Raw genomic sequence first — 15,144 nt, 5'->3', positions numbered from 1 at the left:
ATGAGCAAGTCCTGCCTTGGAGAATTAATCTGCAGTTCTGAGAAAATCTGGTCCAAATTCATCCACAACATCACTAAAAGGTAAGCAAATGGGAGCAGGGAATACGTCACCCATGCTATAGTTTTGATTATTCTATTTCTTTGTTAGGTGTCTGTTTAATTTAATTAGACTAACAGGACAGAACTCCCTAGTGGACTGGGCTCAGCCCAAAATATAACAAACATTTATCTAAAGAAGGGCTGGCTGTTGTGGGACTGCAAGTCCCAGCAGATCTATCCAGTACAGTCAAGAATGAGGGAAGTTCCCATCATTTGGTGGGCCACCTAATTTAAACTATCCTTTCCCAAATTGTACTACTCCAGAGATTTTGGATTAAAATTCCAACATACCCAGTCAGCAGGGTTTATGGCCAGAGTGATGGGAGTTGCAGCCTCAAACATCCCACTTAGAACTAAACCAGAAAAGATGGAAATTGAGTAATCATGTCTGCAATACCCACCATATCCAGTAGATGGCAATCTTATCCAAACACTTGTGTGCCTTCAAGTACTTTCTGACTTGTGACCCCTAAAGTGAACTTATCATTTTGGGGGGGTTTGGTTGTTGTTGTTTTTTTTTGGGGGGGGAGCAAGATTTGTTCAGAGGGGGGTTTGCCTTTGTCTCCTGATGCTGAGAGAGTGTGACTTGCCCAGGGTCACCCAGTGGGTTTCCATGGCCAACTGGGGAGTTGAACCCTGGTTTCCCAGGATCCTAATCCAAACCTTCACACTACACTGGTTCTCACACCCAAACCCTACTGCTTCCATTGTTCTGAGCCCCAAATTTCAGACCCCTAAACTTTTTGACCTTACACTGGGTGTTCCCAGGGAAGTGCACTCCTCCATTTATATAATTTCACAGGGGTCCAGAAGTCATCACCTTCCACACATACCCTTATCCTTTTTTACTGTTTCTTCTGTCTCTTCTTACCACTGAAAATCCATTACAGGGGAACAGATAAATGCACAAATGCCTAAGATCCCCTTGTATCCATTTCCACAGGTATGCCCCCTCCCTTTTTACATTCCTTCAAAGCAGCTAAACTAAGCCAAAGGCACTTTGCTGTCCAAATATGTCATTCCACCACATAAAGAACATAAAAACGGGTAATTTATGTAAAAATAAATTGGGAAACAAAAGACATACAAACAAAACACATATACTACAATGACACCATGCTAAAACTTGTCTGGAAAAGCTGCCATTTCTTCCTTGATTCGGTTTTCTACAAGTAGAATAAAGCTGCTGTCCGTGTTCTGAATGTTATAGCTGACAAAAATCTGTTTTTTAGTCTTGCTGGCTAAAACAAACAAAAGAGACAGTCATGAGCCTTGCAGGAAAGACAATGAATAGATAATCCAGAAGATAATAGTGGGCCCTTAGTTTTTGCTGAGCCTTGGGCCCAGGTACCCTCTTGGATATCAAAATCTGTGGATGCTCAAATCTTAGCGTATGCAATGGTACTGTTAAATGGTGTTCCTTATATAAAATGGCAAAATAAAGGTTTGCTTTTTGGAATTATTCTTCAAAAAAATATTTTCAAGCTGTGGATCGTTGAATCCACAGATGCCAATCTGTAGATATGCAGGGCTTACTGTATTTAGCAGTAACAAGAAACAAACATCTAATTCAAAGTTCTCAGTAGTTGGCATAAATTGTCCAAAGGTCTGGCATGGGGCCAGAACCTGGTTTCATTTGGGATAAACTATCAGAATAATGATCTATGATGGAATAGGCACTGTTTTTGTGGCCCCCTCAGAGGCTCCTGGGTCAAAGACCTTTTAAATAAAACTGCTTGCCTCAAAATCCCCACAAATGTTCTCTAGGGGCAATGATGGGATTTTTGCCACACTTTTGCCCCCCTGGGCCATTTAAGGCCCAGGAGAGGCCTTTTTGCAAAACAGAAAGGAAACAAGAAATGACTTCTCTTTCCTTCCTGCTGCTAAAAAGGCCTCTCCTGGGAATTTGTCTACATTTGGGGACTTTTTATTTATTTATTGAGGAGCTGTGGTGGGAGGTGCAGCCCTCCAAAGTGGCTGATCCAACCTCTTAGCTTCCTACAGTTGCTCAACCTTGATTTAGCATTCCTTGAGGATGAAAAACATACTTTTAAAGTGATCTTAACACACACCCATACCTAATCTTTGAGCTAAAGAACTGGAGGTACTGTCAGATGCATCGCCAAAGAGTAAGGTAGATGCTGGAATGGAGTCCTGGAGGAAAAAGAAGAGGGTTAGTTAGTGGTTTTGCACTCTTGTCTGCTATGATAACAGCATATGAGTCCCTCTACCAGGAGGAAGGTGGGATATAAATAAACTTTTGTTTTTCATATGCATGGGGAGGGGGACATATGGGTTAGAAGAAAAACACCACAGCAGTAAAGGAGAAATCAAAATGATTTTATCTCCTGTTGACTCAGCTTCTTGAGCAATCCAGACATTGCTTTCAACCTCTGGATATTATAGGCATGCCAAAATCAAACTTCTGAATCCTGTTTGCAAAACCACCATTATTAAGACTACAATGCTATACATACTTACCTAGGCATAAGTCCCATTAAGCTCAGTAGTACTTACTTCTAGGCAAACCTGCACAGGTGAGTCCTGTCACTGACCTTAGACCAGTGGGACTAGGGTCCAAAATACACTGCAGAAATCATGCAGTTTGAGACCGCTTTAACTGCCCTGACTCAGTACTAGAGAATCTGACAGAGGCGGCTAATGTCTCACAAAACTACAGTTACCAGAGTTTCCTAGCTTTGAACCAGGGCAGTTAAAGCAGTCTCAAACTGAATTATTTCTGCAGTGTGTTTTGGGCCCAGGAGCAACAGGGCTTTCTTGGTGGTGGGCCCACTTTTGTGGCCTTCACCCCCACTTTACTTTGTTTCATTTTGGATTGTCTCATAGGTTTTTGTAGTAAAGGACATTCAAAGGGGGTTTACTGTGCCTCCTTCTGCCCAGTACTAACACTGCCACCATCTTTCAGGGCTCCTCTGCCAGTGTCAGACAAACACTGCTGTTACTGCTTGGCACATTTAGTCTGGCTCCTCAGCAAAAGCCTGTCTGAAATTGAAGATCCTACCAACAGCACTGTTGCCATCAGTATAGTCTCTTGCCTCACTGAAACATGCAATCCCACCGAGAAAAGTTATTGCCCTTGGTCAGGAAAAATGTCCAATTTTTCCCCAAAGTCATTTATTTCTGGATTACATTTGGATTATGGGATATTTTCTTTTAGAATTATGAATAACATGTATAAGTCACAACATCCATATGTTTACTTCCCCCACATTTTTTGTAAAAACTATATAGCGGTCAGACGGTTATGTAAGACTATGGATAGCATCATACATCATTGCAACTTTATCGCCTTGGCTCAGGCCTTTTTATAGAAACAAGTGTTTTTTGTCCGCTTTAGCACTATTGAGGACTACAGGAGATTTTTTTTAACTTATGTTAAAAAATAGTGGCTTTTCCCCATCTTGGGATGCATCTGATTAAGGCACATCTACAGAAGAGAAGCAGAGTGCAGCTTTTTGATACGAAGGTCCAGGATGTGAGTCCTATCACCTCCAGTTAAAAGGATCAGAGTCTGGAAAATAAGTGCCTTATGAGCTGTTGCTAGACAGAGCCAGATTGAATTTACTTGAATGAGGCAACATCACCACTTCCATATTCAGGTGTTCATATACAAAGGAGATATGTTCCTCAGCACTTCTTCTTTAACAGAAAATTTCTGTCAGAGGCAAAAGTTGCATGAAAAGAATAGGGATGAGTTCTTGCGCCCCCAAAGAGAGATGTCTAAGCAAACATTTAATTGAAAACTAACAATAAGCCCTACAATAGGGTCACCATAAGTCAGAGTTGACAGCACAAGTAACAGTCAACAGTTCTGTTTTATAGGTCTACATAGAAGCAAGTCCTACGGCTTAATAAATCTTGTTTCTAGGTAGCTAAGAAAACCCAATGAAATCCATAGGATACATGCACACACATGCATGTATAGGACTGCAAGCCTAAAAAAATGGGCCTAAAAAGACAGGTAGGGTACCATGGGCCAAACCTGTGGTATTCTGCCCATGATTCTGCCCATGGCAGTGCAGCAACAGGTGGGTGTTCACATGCCCACCCACACACTCCACCATGGATCTGCTGCCACCATTATGTCTCCTCCAATTGTCCCTGCCATGACCTGCAGAAATGGGGTGCCTGGCCAGGTGAACTGTGGCAAGGGCCTTTGGAGCAGACACAAAGGCAACAGGTAAGGGGCACATGGGGTCGTCCTGTCTGCCAGCAGTGGCATCACTAGAGTTGGTGTCACCCAGTGCATAATTCATGTGATGTCCTTACTGTGGAGTTTCCAGAAAATCAATGGCAAACAGCCAGTCTTTTCATACCACATTAAGGCCAGGATTGGTCTGGGTCCACCAGATCAGTGTCTGGACTGGCTGATCCTGGCCCAGGGATAATGGCCTGCATCTTCCAGACAAGATGATGACAGGCCGGGAGAAACACAGGCCTTTTGGTTTAATTGCACAGTCCCTCAGACATATTTTTTTAGAGAAAGAAAGAAAGAGATAGCTTCCATGGCATGTGCTGAATATACCTTGAAATGTAGGTTAGAACCAGACCAACCACACCCAGTTTAAAAGCAAGCACATATCCAAATGTATCATTTTATGTATAAATTTTACATGGCATACATTAGCCACCCAGGATGAGAAAAAAACACGCGGGCGTATTTTATGCGGATTCCAGCATACGCTGGAAGCCGCAACGGAAGTGAGGGAGGCACGCACCGGAAGGAAACAATGGTGCATGCTCCCGCAACATGCACCCTGCACGCCGCTGCCACACCTCTGTGGGCACGAGCCCTGTTCATTTGAAAGGGGCTTGAGCATCCCCATTTTTTCCTTTATGCGGGGGATCCAGAACGGATCCCCCGTGTAAGGGAAGGGCAGACTGTATTATCCTGAGGTTTATGTTTTACACTACAAATATCTTAGCAGTTAGCATAAGGGCTTAGGGTGTGCAAACATGTATCCAAACACATCACTTTACACATACACTATATAGATTTCATATGGCATACAGTAGCCACCCAGGGGTAAAGAAACTTGTGGCCTGTGGTTCTTTTTTTGTTTACAGCTAACCATATAAACAAAGTAACTGACACGAGAGCTTTGTATATGCAAAACAACAACAACAACAACAGTTGTTCTTGAAGTGAATCCTTTGGGACATAGTGTTGTAAATAGATAGGGCTTCTGCACCTTTAATGACAGTGTAGAAGAGGGAATTTCAACAGGTACTGTCACACAACCAGGCAACAAACTACACCTGCTGGGAAGTCGGAGGCCTTCAAGGCTGGCATCCATAGTTTTTAGTGGGTTTTGGGGGCTATGTGGCTGTGTTCTAGAAGAAATTATTCCTGATTTTTCATCTTTAGAGATGCAAGTCACAGATGCAAGAGAAACATCAGGAATAATTTCTTCCAGAACACAGCCACATAGCCCCCAAAACCCACTAAAAACTACATAATACCTGATGGAATTCCCTCTTGTTCACAACCACATAAAATTCTAGTGTCTTCTCCAGTTTTCACTCTGTGCAACCCCAGGAGCTACTGCTGCTCTCCTAGCCCTATTAGAGGAAGAGTCCCAAATCAGAGCCAGCAATTGTACATGAGAAGCAGAACACATTAGGCGAAGTACACATTGCTGCAACCATGCCAGCCAGAGGGAAAGGGGGAAAATGTCTTTTCTGTTTACACCAAAGCATCATTCCTTCCTTGCCAGGAATCCAAAAAGCAACCTCACCCATACAAAATGACCAGCACCATCTATAGTTAAAGGCAGAGAGGTGAGGTGCTGTTTTAAAAGGCTCAAACGAGGGAAGAAAGGAATTCTGAGGATTTCTTAAAACTTAGAAGCTCCTATAAAGCCCTTCCTTTAAAAAAAAAAAAGGGACAGGGAATGCATGGTTCTCTCAATGCTGTTGGGTTCCCAATTCCCAAGACCACTGGCCAAGTTGGCTAGGGCTAATGGGAACTTCAGTCCAACATCACCACTATGGTCCAAAACACACTGTAGAAACAACCCAGTTTGAGACCATTGTAACTGCCCTGCCTCAGTGCTAGAAAATCATGGGAATTGTAGTTTTGTGTGGCACTGGAACTCTCTGACAGAGAAGGCTAAATGTCTCACAAAACTACAATTCCCAGAATTCCCTAACATTGAGCTAGGGCAGTTAAAGCGGTCTCAAACTGGATCATTTCAGCAGTGTGTTTTGGACCTAAGTTCCTCACTGCTAAAATACTAATATGGGCCCTTTCACACTGCACAATGATGATTCCACATTAATTGCCATGGTTCCATCCTAAGGAATGCTGGGATCTGCAGTTTAGGGAACAGCATTTAACATTCTCAGCCAGGAAATTCTAGTGCCTTGCCACCACACAAAACCCAGGATTCCATAGGATGCAGCCCATGGCCGAAAATGGTGCAGCATCAAAGGACCCTAACATGCCTACTACTTTCTTCAACCTCTGAATTTACTTCAGCAGCATCTGCACTGCAGAAACAATTCAGTCTGACACAGCCTTTAGCTTCCATGGCTCCATCCTATTGTGTGTGTGTGGGGGGGGGGGGGTTGAGAGCACAAGCACTGTATTCTTGATGCTTCTTCAATCTGTTTGCAACCAGACTTTGATCTAACCTGCACTGCAGAAACAATGAAGCTTGACTTCATCCTATAGAATCCTGGGATTTGTGGTGGCAGCAAAGCTTTCTGAGAGAGAAAGCTAAATAGTTCACAAAACTACAAATCCCAAAATTCCATACCCTTGAGCTACAACAGTTAAATCAGTGTCAAACTGCATTCTTTCTGCATTGCAGATGCAACCTTCAGCTTCAATATGCATGAGATTGGGCTGCACACCAACCTCTCCTAAAAGGCCATTGCTTCAAACCAAGAAGGGTTAAACCTGCTGCTGTGGCTGCCCTTACCTTCTTCCCATAGCATTGAGCCATGGTAGGTAAAGTGATGTCAAACTGGGTTAGTTCTGTAGTGCAGACACAGCCTAATTAAGGCTGCTTCCGCACTGCAGAAATAATCCCTTTTGACACCACTTTAACTGCCATGGCTCGAATGCTATTGAATTTTGGGAATTATAGTTTGTTGTGGCACCAGAGCAGATAACCATATTTGGGCTGACTCTGCTTTAACTGCCAGGATTCAAGGCTGTGGAATGCTGGGATTTGTAGTCTTGTGAGATAGTTAGCCATCTCTGTCTGCCACATTCTTTCTGCATAAAGAATGAATTGCTAACCTTTATTTCTGACATTAAGTACCTGGATCTACAGTGCAGAAATAATGCAGTCTGACCCTGCTCTAACTGCCATGACTCAAATGAATGGGATTTCTGGGGTTTGTAGTTTTGTGAGACACTTAGCCTTCTCTCTCAGAGAAGGCCAAATGTCTCACAAATGTCATAGCATCACAGAGTTGGAAGAGACCACAAGGGCCATCCAGCAGTCCAACCCCATTCTGCCATGCAGGAACTCTCCATCAATCCAGGACACATCCTCCACTTCAGCCTTCTGTCCAGGAGGGATCCCAAGACGTCCATTTTGAGCATGACTAAGAAGCATGAATTTACATTTCTGCATAATAGAACATTACCTCATTATACTTTTTATAGCTCTATTAGGCCACTTTTACTACTCTGGCTGCCTCCTGTTGCATTCTGGGGCTTGTAGTTCAACGAGGCCTAAGAACTCTCTGGATGAGGATTCTGACATGACTTTATTTAAACTCCAAATCCCAGAATGCAAAAGGAGGAAGCACTGTGAATGTGTAGAGCAGTAGAATTCAAAGATATAGCCATGTTAGTCTGTAGAAACAGTATGTAGAGGGACCTTTGAGACTAACTGAAAGAAAGAGGCAGCATGAGCTTTCCTAGACCTCAGCCTTCCTCCTCAGATGCTTTTTACTGAAGAGGAAGGAGGCAGAAGCCTAGGGAAGCTCATGCTGCAAACTCCTTTCTTTCAATCAGTCTCAAACTGTGCTCTTAGAAAGGGCTTTTGGACTTCATCTCCCAGAATCCCCGGCTATTGTCCAACATGGCTGAGGGCTTCTGGGAGTTGAAGTCCAAAAGAAATAATAATGTCTTGGTGGCGGTGGTTGTTGGGGGGGGACTCACGCGCGGGGTGCACATGGCCACGGCGAGGTTGCCGAGGTGGGCCCGGTCCCCGACCCAGAGGAAGAGCGAGTCCCGGAGGCGCATGGCGTGGAAGTGGACCAGCTGCTCCGCCAGGCGCCCGCTGAAGCCGTGCAGGGAGAGGCCGCCCTCCTCCATGGCCTCCTCCTCCTCGACTACTAGGCCCCCGAGCCGCTCAGTCAGCGCCTCCCTCTTCCCTGATCCCTCCCTCTCCGCCAGGCCTTCTTCCGTCGCCTCCTTCTTCTCCCCGCCTTTACTGGGGGGCTTTTTGGGGGGCCTCCTCCTCACCGCCAAATGGAGGGCCTTCAAGGAAAAATATATGAAAGGGAAAACACAGGCCTAGAAATGTTGACTCATGCTCCTCCTCAAAATGGCGGACGTTTTGGGAACTTCCCCCTCCTGACAGAAGATTGAAATTTGTGGGAAAGGATGAGGGTGGCCCAGGTGTCATGAAAGATAAAATACACTCATAAAATAAAAGATAAAACACACTCAGAAATTCATGCTTCTTGGTCATGCTCAAAATGGAGGACGGTTTGGAATTCCTCCTTGACAGAAGGTGGAAATGGAGGACATGTCCTGGGAAAGGAGAGGGTGACCCAAGTATCATAACAGATAAAACACAAGGGAATAAAATAAAAGATAAGATGCACTCAGGAATGTTGATTCATGCCCCTTGGTCATGCTCAAAATGGAGGACGTTTTGGAATCCCCTCCTGACAGAAGACTGAAACTGAGGACATGTCCTGGGAACTCCTGGGATGTGGAGCTCCATGTCTTTATAATTCACAGGGTGACCAGATATGTTTTAACCACAAAGGAGGACAAGGCACCACAAAATGTAGGGCATTCAAGAAAAAATGGGGGGTGTAACCAAAGAAAATCTAAAACACTCGTATAAATATAGATTTTGCTGCACTGCATGCTTCTTGGTCATGTTCAAAATGGAGGACATTTTGAAATTTTTATGCTTGTTAAATTTTCTTTTAAAAACATCATGTCTTACCAAATTTTCACTTTAACCGCATGAAACTATGTACATGTAAATACATTTATGCTGTGCATATGATATTGTAATTCAAAGGCATAATTTTAATGCTGCTAGTTGTTTATAGCACAACTGTAAGCATTACATTCAGTGTTATACAGTACAGGAATTACAATTTATGAGCAACATTACATTACTACAATTTTTTTTTTTTACTATGGATTCTGTATGGTATGACATGGGAGGAAGTCAATGGAGGGGACACCATGTGTTATCGCACCAGGTGACACCCTTGGAAAGGGTGATACCCTGGACCCAAGCTTTTTTTAAGGCTTTCTATATATGGCAACATTTCATATGCCAGCGAAAAATTTCTATAAGGCTTGGATCAAGACTCTCTGAAAGACCACATCTAATAGTAGCCTGCCTGAATTGTAAGATACTCAAGGGAGGGCTTTCTCTCAGTCCCACTGGCATGTCTGATGAGAAGAGAAAGCCTTCTCTGTGACTTCTCCCAAGCTCCAATGTGATGCTAGCTTGGCCCCTGCTCTGCTCTCTTCTCACCAGCAAGCAAACATCTTCCTGTCTACCCCTTAGCTGTTAACTGTCCATTTCAGAAGGGATTTTCATTGGGGTGTTCTGTATTTTTATCATTATTATGATGTTTTAAATTATGTTTTTAAGAGTATTTAACTTTTGTATTATCATTTGTTTTAACTGCATACTGTTCTAACTTATATTGCAAGCTGTCCTGGGTCTAAGGCGCCCAGTGTGCATTATTATAAGGGTTGTCCCTTATTTGGGAAATTGGAAATCTATAGACTGAACGAGTTTCTAGAAAATCTTGTATTTTTCCATGAGTGCCCTTCATAAAGACAGAAATGTTTGCATCATCTAATTTACAAATGTGGGCAACATGTTCATTTTGCAGAGAAATGCATGGGTCAGTTAAATGGCACCAATACTTTCATTTGGCATTTAAGTAGAATACAAGCTTGTGAATAGTTTCTCCCTGATTGCCAAGCCTGCATGTCATGAATTTTGCCTGTTTCTTATATATAACCTGGGGCCCGTATTGGAAGTAAGGTGGGATACGTAGCGAGAGAGAAAGATGCCAACATTTTTTGGTGCCTTGTTAAATATTGAACCTACTAGTAGCTACAACCAAACTGACCTTAGATCTCTAAATTTTACTTTGTTCCCAGAATCCTCCCACCAGCGTGGGCAATGAACTGTGGAACTTGTAATCCAAAAAGGATTCCCACCCATCCCTCCCCCCACATTCTGAATTAGTTTTATATTGGCAGAGATAGCAGTGAGACTTATCAGGACTTTATCTTGACTTTTAGAGTCATGGAGTCATAAAATCATAGATTTGGAAGGGGCCTCGTGGGCCATGGAGTCCAACCCCCTGCTCGGTGCAGAATCTCCAGATGAAGCATCTCCAACACATTTCTAGTTGTTAACTGCCCCCCAATCAACCTCAGCTCATGGTGACTCTATGAATGAGATACCTCCAAGATATCCTATTCCCAACAGCTCTGCTCAGGTCCTACAGATTCAGGGCTGTGGCCTTCTTGAATGAATCTATCCATCTGCTATGCTATCCTCTCTTCTGAATGCCTTCCATCTTTCCTAGCATTATTGTCTCATTCACACTATGATTTAACCCAATGTGGAGAAAACCGGGTTAAAGGGGTGGGGGTCATTCAGACTCACACAGATTACACCTGGGGCTCGTTCTCACTATAATTTAAAGTGAATTGCTGATCGGTTTATATGACCGTTGTTCTCATTTGAAACCGGTTCTGATTGTACTTTGATCAATTTCTGTCATGATAAAGCGAGGCAAATGCAAAAACACTAGTTTTTCTCGCAGTTCTTTTGAAAAGAATCAATTCTGGAGCGTGTTCAACAAGTGGGAATGACAGATCTGAATCACATCATTCTGGAGGGGAGGGACTAATGGCAGAGAGGTGTTTACCATTCTTCCTCAGTTTTTGGTAGATCCATCATCCCCAGTGAGGCAAGTAATTGCAAAACCAATGAACCGAATCTTCTATTAATTTATTATATACACACACACACACACAGAGTTCCCAAGCCAGGCTGTCCAGGCTGCCACTTACATCATTGATGACGCACAGATGATTGACATCCTTTTTGAAGCAGCACAAACTAGTGGGGACAACAATTGTGCTAAAAAAGATGTGATTACAAGGGGATAATGAAAAGATCCACTTTCACAGTAGGAATGGCAGACCTCTTGGAATCAATTTACCAACATGGAGCAAAGGCAAATCCCAAACTGGTTTAAATGTAAGTGGGAATGAGCCCCAGGGTGTGGCGGTGCAAAGCCCACTCAAACTGGTTCTTTTGAATGCGGGAGTTCCAGTGCGTCTTTTTAAAAGAACTGAGTTTTTTTGAAGGAGCGGCAAATGGGAATGCAATGCCAATTCCATTTGGAGCACTGAGGAGGGAGGACTTATGTTCTATGGGGCAGGACATATCCATCCCATAGGTCTTGGCTCCCCTGCAAAGTATCATTGTGGGGTGAAGAAGGTGGCTCTGTAAATGCGGTTGGTATGTCCTCCGCTGCCTTCCATTTCTTCAGGTTAGCATTGGAAGGTGTTCGGATTCAAATTTGCCAAGCTTGGAGCGCAGTCTCTTTAAAGCGCTGCCTTGGTTTTTTTCTCTTCTGCCGGTGAATTTATCCCCTTAACTTCATCTGCACCACTGATAGCTGATTTCCAGAGAACTTGAAAATCGAGGGAGGAGGTGTCTCTTGGGAACATGATGAGATTTTTAAAAATATATATATATTTTTGCTTTTGCATGGTTGCCACTGGGGGGTTGTGGGTTTTGCCACTACTTTGTGTGTTGTTTCCACGGAGAGATTCGATCAGGGTAAACATAGTGGGAACTTTGATTCAGCATTGCAACATCAAATCTCCGCCAGATCTACTCAGCACAAAAACACGAGTGTGAATGAGGCCCTAGTAATTTGTGGTTTCTCATGATATGGCCAAAGTACAGCATTCTCAGTTTATTCATCTTGGCTTCTAGGGAGAATTCAGGCTTGATTTGTTCTAGCACCCATTTATTTGTCAGTACCAGGCATTTGCTTTCCTTTGGAGGCTTAAAGGAACTTTATTGACATTTTATAATATTTACATCCATTTACATGTACAGTACACAGATTGAATGTATTGTGGCACTTCACATCTTAGTACTTGAAAGCTTACTGCTCTCTCATCAGATTTCTTGTGGGTAGGAAGTGGCAGCCAGCACCTTTCTCTTTCTGTTTTTCCAGTCTACAGCAATATTCAAAACACATTATGGGCAGGGGAGATGCCTCCCATTGAGATCTTTTCTGGCTCTCAGGCTATTAATGAGTTCCCATGACATTCTGTCACCTCTGATGAACTTAATGGAATGTGGCCTACAAAACAAATGGTGAAGAACAATAGGAATTGCAGTCCGAGAAGGCCTACATTTGTCCACTCTGGTGTACACTATTCCTTTTCCAAGGAAAAGGAACTCTTTAAATACACACATTTCCTCATTATACAGTATTCAGTATGCCTTGTCCATAGTACTAGAGAAATAACTGCATCAGCAGTACTCGGGTGTCTCATAAATATTTATAACAGGGTCTCAGGACAGGAATAGTAATTTTTCCTCCATCTAGTAGACAGATAAGCCCTCACTCCTTTCAGTCCTTAGTGGATGTCTGACATTAAAACTCTGAGATGCTTCAGAGCACCAGAACACATTATGATTTGTTATAGTTTTTTTTTAAATCAGAGCTCAAAAATAATGTAATATTTTTAGGTGGGGACTTGATGCATATGTCTGCACAGTTTCTCCGTGTGACTTCCTTGCCTTTCAGTTAAGATAACAAGCCTTCATAACAGCAGTGTTCATGGCATATTGGTCAACCCAGTCAGACAGACAGGCAAATCAAACCCAGACATATGTACACACAGACAAATTCAGGCTGCATCCGCATTACAGAAATAATCTAGTTTGGCACCACTTTAACTACCATTGCTTGATGCTATGGAATTCTGGGAATTGTGGTTTGTTTTGGTACCAAAGTCCTCTCACAGAAGAGGCTGAATGTCTCACAAAAGTGCCATTCCCAGAATTTCATAGCACTGAGCCATGGCGGATAAAATGGTGTCACACTGGATTATTTCTGCAGTGCAGCTGCAGCCCAAGTTAATCTTTTTCTTACTTTACCCAGAGTCTGGAAAAAGCATCTTATTCTTTTCTTACTACAGTAGTTTAACGTTGAACCAGACCAGTAAAACGGCCTCAGCTATGTGGCCCTCAGATTTCCTGAAACTACCCCATCCAAGTACTAACCAGGGCTATCCCTGATTAGCTTCCAAGCTCACATGAGATCTGGTGCATTTAGAGTATTTATATATTCAAATTAAATGCAATTGAGGTTAGTACTAAGTGGATGTAGAAGTGGAGCTTGTATCTTACTTTTGAGTAGAGGTACACAAGATGCTACTGTGTGCCACTTTGTGTATGTCTACTCACAAGTAAATTTCAGTGAATTGAATAGTCATCGTACATAATATTCAATGTAATCTTGACTATAGAATATAGCTACTCAAAAGTAAAGTCCACTGTGTTCAGTCTAGCTGGTGCTGTTATTACTCCAGTCAGAAACAATTTTTTGTAACAACTTGGAGGGAAACTTGGGAGTTCAGCCAATCTGCCATTTTTGGCAGGTCAGGAAACTGATGAAACAAGAGTTCACTCAGGTCTAATCTGCATTGCAGAAACAGAATCATAGAATCATAGAATCGTAGAGTTGGAAGAGACCACAAGGGCCATCCAGTCCAACCCCCTGCCATGTAGGAACTCTCAATCAAAGCATCCCTGACAGATGGCCATCCAGCCTCTGTTTAAAGACTTCTAAGGAAGGAGACTCCACTACACTCCAAGGGAGTTTGTTCCACTGTCGAACAGCCCTTACTGTCAGGAAGTTCCTCCTAATGTTGAGGTGGAATCTCTTTTCTGCAGCTTGCATCCATTGTTCTGGGTCCTGTTCTCTGGAGCCGCAGAAAACAAGCTTGCTCCCTCCTCAATATGACATCCATTCAAATATTTAAATAGGGCTATCATATTAACCTTAACCTTCTCTTCCCCAGGCTAAACATCCCCAGGTCCCTAAGTCGTTCTTCACAGGGCATGGTTCCCAGACCCTTCACCATTTTAGACGCCCTCCCTTGGACAAGCTCCAGTTTCTCAATGTCCTTTTTGAAACAATGCATTTTGATGCCACTTTAACTGGCATGGCTCAATGCTATGAAATTCTGAGATTTGTAGTATGTTCTGGCACCAGAACTCTGACAGAAAAGGCTAAATAGCCCACAAACTACAAATTGCAGAATTCCATAGCATTGAACCATGGCAGTTGAAGGAGGTGTCAGGCTGCATTATTTCTGCAGTGCAGATTAGACCTCACTCCATTTGGTTCTCTGCATCTGAAGATGTTAACCTTGCATTCGAATAGCAAACAGACAAACAAACAAACAAAAACAGAATAAAATTAATTTAGTCTGTCCGTTGTCTTCCAAAAAAAAAAAACAACTCTTAAGACATCTCCCCCCCTAGGTAGGAAATACCAAAGAGAAAGGATGGTTTCATCATTTTAGTGTAGTAGCTATTTTTCATCCTTTCGGCTTTTAGGCAGTGGGGTGTTTATTCTCAAAAAATGAAAATATTACACGGTGTGCAGGGGGATGGGGTGATCCTTTTTAAAATGCAGCTTGTTTCCAAGGCTAGGTCGGGTTGCCTGGGAAACTGCAGAAGGTGGGATTTGATTGAATGTGTATCCAGGCTGAGGCAAAGTTTCAATGGGAGGAGGAAGGGTG

General features: G+C 42.9%; 1 protein-coding gene across 1 annotated transcript; it reads right to left on the bottom strand.

Annotated features, from left to right (window-relative positions):
* Positions 1–1,131: 1,131 nt before the first annotated feature.
* Positions 1,132–8,614, bottom strand: PSMG4 (proteasome assembly chaperone 4). The gene is made up of 3 exons (XM_042461552.1): positions 8,242–8,614; positions 2,177–2,252; positions 1,132–1,339 (listed from the first exon to the last, which is right to left on the bottom strand). The coding sequence occupies exons 1-3, from the start codon at positions 8,395–8,397 to the stop codon at positions 1,218–1,220; spliced, it is 354 nt and encodes a 117-aa protein (XP_042317486.1). The 5' UTR covers positions 8,398–8,614; the 3' UTR covers positions 1,132–1,217.
* Between the last annotated feature and the right edge of the window lie 6,530 nt (positions 8,615–15,144).

Source organism: Sceloporus undulatus, chromosome 4 (assembly GCF_019175285.1).
Source record: "Sceloporus undulatus isolate JIND9_A2432 ecotype Alabama chromosome 4, SceUnd_v1.1, whole genome shotgun sequence".
Lineage (NCBI taxonomy): Eukaryota > Metazoa > Chordata > Lepidosauria > Squamata > Phrynosomatidae > Sceloporus > Sceloporus undulatus.
This window is presented reverse-complemented; position numbering and strand designations above follow the sequence as displayed.